The sequence below is a fragment of the Elephantulus edwardii genome, unplaced genomic scaffold, assembly GCF_000299155.1.
Source record: "Elephantulus edwardii isolate Elephantulus edwardi_28Jun2011 unplaced genomic scaffold, EleEdw1.0 scaffold00115, whole genome shotgun sequence".
Lineage (NCBI taxonomy): Eukaryota > Metazoa > Chordata > Mammalia > Macroscelidea > Macroscelididae > Elephantulus > Elephantulus edwardii.
The window spans coordinates 371,965-379,380 of record NW_006399865.1 but is presented as its reverse complement, the minus strand read 5'-3'; the positions used below and the strand labels follow the sequence as shown (position 1 = coordinate 379,380).

At 45.9% G+C, this 7,416-nt stretch overlaps 1 protein-coding gene across 1 annotated transcript; it reads left to right on the top strand.

Moving 5' to 3' along the window:
- Nucleotides 1-297: 297 nt before the first annotated feature.
- On the top strand, nt 298-6,795 carry LOC102844106 (metalloproteinase inhibitor 1-like). Its single transcript, XM_006892409.1, has 7 exons — nt 298-311; nt 2,293-2,351; nt 3,334-3,465; nt 4,644-4,723; nt 5,120-5,249; nt 5,490-5,614; nt 6,625-6,795. Exons 1-7 carry the CDS (start codon nt 298-300, stop codon nt 6,793-6,795), a joined length of 711 nt encoding a protein of 236 aa, XP_006892471.1.
- The last annotated feature ends 621 nt before the right edge of the window (nt 6,796-7,416 follow it).

Sequence of the window (7,416 nt, the reverse complement as noted above, 5' to 3'; positions counted from 1 at the left end):
AGGCTAACGGTGATAGGCAAGCTTGATGAAGTAAATCAACCAGGGAACTCAGCTCTGAGACAGCCTGCCAGATTCCTCCTCTGGGGTGCCTCAGAGTGGGCCTTCCTAGAATGGTGATCAGTGAGCTGAGGGCTGAAAGGCAAGATGTTCTCAGATAGGCAATTGTCCTGGGGAAATGAGTCTAGGCACAGGGGGCACCTAGTGAAGGAGAGGTATATTGGAATTGGCGTGCATTAGGGCATTGAGAACACAACCATCGCAGCTGAACTATCATGACTGAGGAAAGAGCAGTGGAAGATGAGCCTGAAAAGGTGAGTGAGAGCTGGTCATGAAGAGGTTTCAGGATCCTGGCCATCTAGCTTGACTTTGTTATGTGGATGGGCAGGACTATATGAATAGGGTGGGTTAGTCTATTCACAAGGGGACTGGCTACGCTTGCCATTAAATTGAATGGATTCAGCAGCAGGATTGGAGAATTTCACCACCAGCAAAGAAGAAGCAAGATAACAGAGCACTCTTTGGAGCCAGAGATTCTTGCACCAGCTAGACCTACAGCAGCCATGACCACAGCAGAGAACCAGAGACCTGACAATAGACAGAGCTAACCTTGGGACAGTTAACCCATAGAACCAGAGCCCAGAGCCATTTGGCCAAGGCTTTTTGAGAACTCAAAGGGCAAGAGGTGGTGTGTAGCGCCATAATTGGCAGGACTAATAAAACTTTTTCACATTTGCCTAAAGCCAAGAGGCTGAAGACTGAGGTGCTTGTGAAAGCTGGAATGAGAGTATATCTCCTAACAACCTGAATTATAGCCTTTGACTTCCCTAATATGGCTCTGTGCAGTCTGTTAGTTAATAGCCTTTTGACATCCCTAATATGATTCTGTGTGGTCTATGAGTTAATGTAATGGATTTTGAACCCAGTAAGCAGTAAGATTGGTGTTGGGATGGAAAGATAGAGGTGCAGGAGCATGGGGACATGTCTGACCACATGGGAACTGGTTTTAAGTTGTTGATGTTGTTGACGAGGGCAGTTCCCCTTTGTGGAGTTTGGTAAAGGTCTGATTTTATGTTGTTGATGTTATTGATGAGGGCGTTTCCCCTTTGTGGAGTTTGGTAAAGGTCAGATATGCCTGTTCACATGCATGTTCACAGAAGTAGATTGCCAGACTTTTGTTCCTAGTCCTTCTTAATCTAGAAGCTCCCTAGGAACCTGTTCAGCTTCACAGCAACCTGCAAACCTCCATTAACAGACCAGTGGTCATTAGTTAGAAATTAAAGCCGTGTTTCCCACATGAAAGATGAGTCCTACCACTGAATCCACCAGGGCCTCACTGCATATATTGTGTGCTATCAAGTCAAAACCGACTCCTAGCTGACACTCCAGTGTGTTCTCAGAGGCACTAAATTGTAAGAAAGGAGATTTCCCCATATTTCCACTGCAGAGCAATTGATTTTGAATCACATAATTGGAAGCGCCACTTCCTACAACTAGGCCTCAGAACTCACTCACGGGTACATTGCTGTTGTGTAACAAAGAGTCAGAACCAGCTCACAGCTGACTCTCCAGCAGGTTTTCAGAGGCTGTAAATCGCTCAAAAGCTGATTGTCCATGTTTCTCCCATGGTGGTGCTATATAAATGCTGCTTTTTGGAAAGAGTTAAGACGCAGACTGACTGCAGAACACCTGAGCTCAAATCCCAGTGCTGCCACTTATTAACTGTGAACTTGGTGTCATGCAACCCTGTACCTTAGTTTCCCTACCATTCACGTACCTTATCAGCCTTCATTGCTTATACTTCTTTCTTTTTTCTCTTCACTGCCTCCCTCCCCCCTCACCAGAATGTCAGATGAACAACTTGCCCCTCACCAGCATGTCAGATAGACAAGGAAAGGGATTTCTGTGTGGTTTCCTATGTACTTGTATGTTTACTAAAGGAATGAAACCTAAATTTCAGCCTCAGGGGGCTTAAAGAATGTGGGGAATTAGATGCCTGGAGGGAGTTAGGAGACTTGAGGGGATCTGAGGGAATCCTGCTTATAAGCCTATCATTGAGATTACTTATAAGAATTGGTGCATAACAAGGAGATGAGCGAGGGGGTTAGCGAGGGCCTGAGACCACAGGCAGGGAGAGGTGGACGGGACATCACCTTTTCCACAGCAGTGCCCATCCCCTGGCCTCTGCATTAATGGTGTGTGGATGAGTAATGCATCAGGAAGGCTGAATGCTTGTGGTTTCCGCACCACTGAAACTCCCGCCCCTTGCATGGATATTTATCTCGTACCTCTCAGACCTGCCTCCATTGCCACAGACCATCACCGCAGACTCAGCACCTACGGAGCCATGAGAGGTAGGCAGGGGTCCATGCGACCTCACAGAACCTGTAGCTTTCCTATTCTGTCTGTCCTGGGTCAGATGCCTGGCTGCCACGTCTGGCTTGCGGGTAACGGGACTTTGGTTCTAAAACGGGGAACACGAAGGGTTGGAGCTGCTCTATCAAACCTGGTCTCCTAAACTCCTTAAGCCCTGACATGTACAACAATTCCCCCAAGCCCATGGTCCACCAATACTACAAATTCCTCTTAATCTACTTGTTCTCCTAAATTATCTTACTATCCCTCTCCAGTCCCTGAACTCCTTTGACTCCCAGATCCTCTAAACTCTTCAATCCTCTACTCTCTAACCTCAAAACTCCTCTTGCTCCTTAATTTCCTTGCTCCATTAAGCTCCTAACTCTCCCTAGCCCTGTTGTTAAGGACCGTAGGCTCATAGCTCAATGTCCAGCAGGTTTTCAGAGGCTGTAAATCTCTGCAAAGAACCATGTGCCTTTGGATTGGCAGTGCAACTCTCTATCACTAAGCCATCAGAGCTCTCTTCCCCAACCCTTACAAGCGCCAAATACTCTGAACTTCCTAAATTCCCATCCTGAAAATGTCTGCAACCTCCTTAAAACCTAAATTCTCCCAAGCTCTCTCAAGGTTCATAACCCCTAAAATTCGAACCTCCCCCAAACTTCTTGAGCCTTCTGAAATTCCAAAAATTGTACTACAAAATCCAGCCTCCTTAACACAAACTCTCTTACCCTTTATTTTCTAAACCTTGGAATCAACCCAATTCACTAAATCTCCCAAACTCAACAACTTTTCAGACCTCTCCAGTACCCTCAGACTGTGAACCACCTTAAAAATCCACCAATTCCTCATGGCCAAATCAGTGCTTAATCCCCTCTCAGGTTGCCCTGGGGTAGGCTATGGGGGGGGGGGACTTCTCCAGTTGGCAGATCAGCTATGCCCGTGCCACCTGACATCCCTTGACCTGGCTCCTGATTCTAGCAGAAGCTAAAACGGCAACCTTCACACTCCTGACGTCTGCCATCCTGGTACTGCTCTGGCTGACCCACCCCAGCAAAGCATGCACCTGTGTCCAACCCCACCCGCAAATGGCCTTCTGTAATTCTGACTTTGGTGAGTCTACACCCTTTGTGCTTTGGTTTCCAGAAGTCCAGCAACGTTCACAGTGGCCCCTACTCCAGCCACACTGACCTCTTCCCACTACCTAGATTATACCAGGGCCCAGTTACCTCCGCACTTTGTACTTACCCTCCCTCTGTTTGGTACACTCTCTCCCTTCAGGTATCCACATGCGTATGTGCTTCTTATAACAAATGGTGGCCTTCCTTGGCAACCGTGATTAAAATTTGAAGCCCTGCTCCCTGGTATTCCTGGTCCTTTTCACCCAGAATTACCCTGTAATTCTCTGTCACATCTAATGTGCTTGGATATTCCATGTACTTACTTATTTTGCTTTTTTCTAGCCAATCTCCTCGTGAAAAGAATGTGATCAACACAAGGGAAAGGATTTTCATGTATTGTTTACTGTTGTGTCCCTAACATCCTGAACTGTGCCTGGCATACAGGAAATGTTAGAGGAGGGGGAAAAAAATGCTTGCTGAATTAAAGAATCCACAAAGCACAGAACAATTCATGGCATACATTTACTAGTTGCAATTGAGTCAGTTCCAACTCCTAGTGATTCTATGTGTTAGAAAAGAGGGCTGGTTCTCAGAACTTTCTTGGTCGTAATGCTAGAGAAGGCAGACGGCCAGGCCCTTCTTGCACAGCACCAATAGGCAAGTCCAAACTACCAACCTTTAGGTTAGTTGTTGAGTGCATACAGTGCCACCTAGAGACCTCGTGGCACATGGTAGTTGCTAAAAAAAATTTATTGAATAAATTAGAGAATGAACACATATAAGAGGCATAGAACAGTATCAGGCAATGAGTAGGACCAGTAAGTTATTGTTGTTGTTGATGTGTGCCATCCAGTCAGAACCAACCTGTAGCTGACCCTCTGGCAGGTTTTCAGAGGCAGTAAATCAGACTGGTGGAGACTGCCCAACCTTCTCCCCCAGAGCGCCTGGTAGATTCAAACAACATGCCTTTGAGATTGCAGTGCAGCTTCTTACCACTAGGCCACCAGAGCTCCCCTAGCTGGATAAATTAGAGAATGTGAAAATTCCTCAGTGTGCTGTGTAGTGTTCTGTGTAGTGTGTACTTACGTATGTGTTTAACAATATCATTGTGATTCTTTTTCACTCACCTTACAACTCACCCAACTAATTAGTTTCCTTCCTTTTCTACAGTCATCAAGGCCAAGTTTACTGGGACAACAGAAATCAACCAGGCCGCCTTATACCGGCGTTATGAGATCAAGATGACCGAGGTAGTCCCTTTTCACCCTTCCCCAGATGACTTAACATTTTCCTCTCCATCAAAACAGAAAACTGGCCACAGGTTGCCAGGGAGGTTGACTATGGACTCAGGATGACAAATGACTTCAAGATACAATGTTTGTTGTTATGTGCTGTCGAGTCGCTTGTGACTCATAGCAACCCTATGTACAACAGCCCTAAACCCTCCTCTATCCTGTGCCAATCGCACTGCCTCCGACACACCCAACCCGATTACCCCAGTCACTGAATCAATCCACCACATAGAGGGCCTTCCCCTCATGCACCATCCCTACAACTTCCCAAGCATGATATCCCTCTCCAAGGACCTGTGTAGAGGGGGAGAATTCTGCCAGTAAAGTAGAAACTCTTCCTCTTGCCAACAACAGATTTTCAAAGGGTCCAACATTTTGGCGAATAACCCAGGCATCATCAACTTCGTCTACACCCCTATCATGGAGAGCGTCTGTGGATATACCCACAAGTCCCAGGACCAAAATGAGGAATTTCTTATTTGTGGTGAGACCCCTGCTTCTTCCCCCTGTACCAAGCCAACCTGCCCCTCAAACGCTGCCTAGCAATATTGTGGCAGGTAAGGCTCCCAAGGGAACAATCTCATTTGAAATGAGAACTGCTCCAATTTCAACCTATCAAAAGGAATTTGGGCTCCAGAGATGCCAGTGAGGCATCATCCCATCCCTGGTTCAGCCACTCAGAAGATGCTTATAAGCTCTTTCCCCTCAACCCCCCATTTCCCAGGAAAACTTCGGAATGGGAACCTGTACATCACCACCTGCAGCTTCATAGCTCCCTGGAATAATCTGAGCTCTGCTCAGCGCCAAGGCTTTACCCAGACCTATGCTGCTGGCTGTAAGGAATGCAGAGTGAGTGCCTGGGCCCTGCCTTCCTTTTCAAGGGGATTCCCGGGCTCTTCCTGCTCTCTCTAGTTAGTCTTTGTCCCTATGGCTTCTCCCCCGGGCTGTTTGCTTTCTCTTGATATTGCTCCAAATCTGAGTATTTCCTTGGAAATTCTGGTTATTTCTAACCCTGTGCCTGATAACTCAGAGTTGGCAATTCCCTGGACCTTTTGGCTCTTCTCTGTCTCCCTGACTCTCTTTTCTGACTATTCTCTAATATCTCTGCTGTTCTGAACCCTCTGGAATTGTTTCTTGGCTCCCTAGAATGTTCTCCGAGGATCTGACGATCCCCCTAAACCCAGGTGATTATTTCTACCGTGTGTGTGTGTGTGTGTGTGTGTGTGTGTGTGTGTGTATTGTTGTTTACTGTCAAGTTGGAACTGATCCATAGCTGACCCTCTGGTGGTGGCAGTTAATCGCATGGGAGGACTGATCCTCTCTCAATAGGTAGGTAGGTAGATAGATAATACATATTTAGAGAGACCTAATCTCCATCTGTCTGTCTATCTTATCTATCTATCTATCTATCTATCATCTCTAATAACTTTCTAATGTCTATCTATATCTAATTTCTCTCTACACTTATCTATCATCTATCTGTTTGTCTGTCTGTCTGTCTATCTATCTATCTATCTATCTATCTTCTAACATTCTGTCTGTTCTTGACAAAAAGGACAAACCCAAATATTCCTGATACCACTGACTGTTTGTTTCTAGGCCTCACTGGTTATTCCTATGCTTAAATTTCCCACCCACTATCTGTTCTCTGTTGCTTTTTTTGGGGTTCCCAGACTCCAGAAGACCTGCCTGATTGCAACTGACACTCAACCACCATTCCTAGGAAATTGGTCCTTTCACTCACTTATTGTCAACTTTGCAGAACCCCATAACTCTTTGTCCAATGAGAAAGGTAGTTCTTGTATGTACTTAGGCAGGGTAATGCTGTACCCACCTGCTTGAGGTTTCTTCTTTTTTAGGTGGTTCCCTGCTTATTTACCCCCTGCCAGCAAAAGAGTAAGACTCATTGCCTGTGGACAGACCAGCTCCTCTTAGGCCCAGAAAAGGACTTCCAGAGCCGCCACTTTGCCTGTCTAGCACATGAGCCAGGCATGTGTAGCTGGCAGTCCCTGAGGCGCCAGAAAGCATGAAACCTGTCGTCAGCAGAAAGCTCAAGCCTGCCTAGTGTTCATCTCCTTTCCTATTTCTGTCTATCTCTCAAATAATGAAATATAGAGCTACCACCCAGCAAGCAGTGTTTCTGGGTATTATTTATACACAACCCCATCTCGACGATGACCTGGGGAACCAATGATGAGGGACGAAGGGAAGCAAAATGATTAAAAGAACGATTTCTTATTTTACATAAAATTTGGTGTGATGGTAATAATTATCAACATTGACATTAGCACTGGTGATCTGCACCATCAGTAATGATAATTGTTTTCCCCGGTTCCTAACTGTTTTATTTATTTTTTTAATTTTTATTTTATATTGAAACACTTAGGGTTCATAATCAGGACGAACCACGTATTAAGGTGAGACCAACCACAAACCGCTCCCCTCCTACACGACTGTTCCCTCACTAAAAGTGAGGCCTCACCTCTAGTCCATCTCCCATAAAATCTGAATGAGGAACCCTACAAACACTCCCTGCATCAGGCTTTCCTGATGGGAAATGGCATCTCTGGGCCTTTCCCTGGTTCCTGCCCCTTGACTTCCAAAAGTCCTTGGACCCATGTGAAGACTTCCAGGAACTAGGATTTCAGATT

Excerpts from the sequence above, each read along its gene's own strand:
- LOC102844106 (XM_006892409.1), top strand. Across the intron at positions 2,352-3,333 it reads CACCTACGGAGCCATGAGAG|CAGAAGCTAAAACGGCAACC; the intron begins GTAGGCAGGGGT and ends TCCTGATTCTAG. Across the intron at positions 4,724-5,119 it reads ATGAGATCAAGATGACCGAG|ATTTTCAAAGGGTCCAACAT; the intron begins GTAGTCCCTTTT and ends TGCCAACAACAG.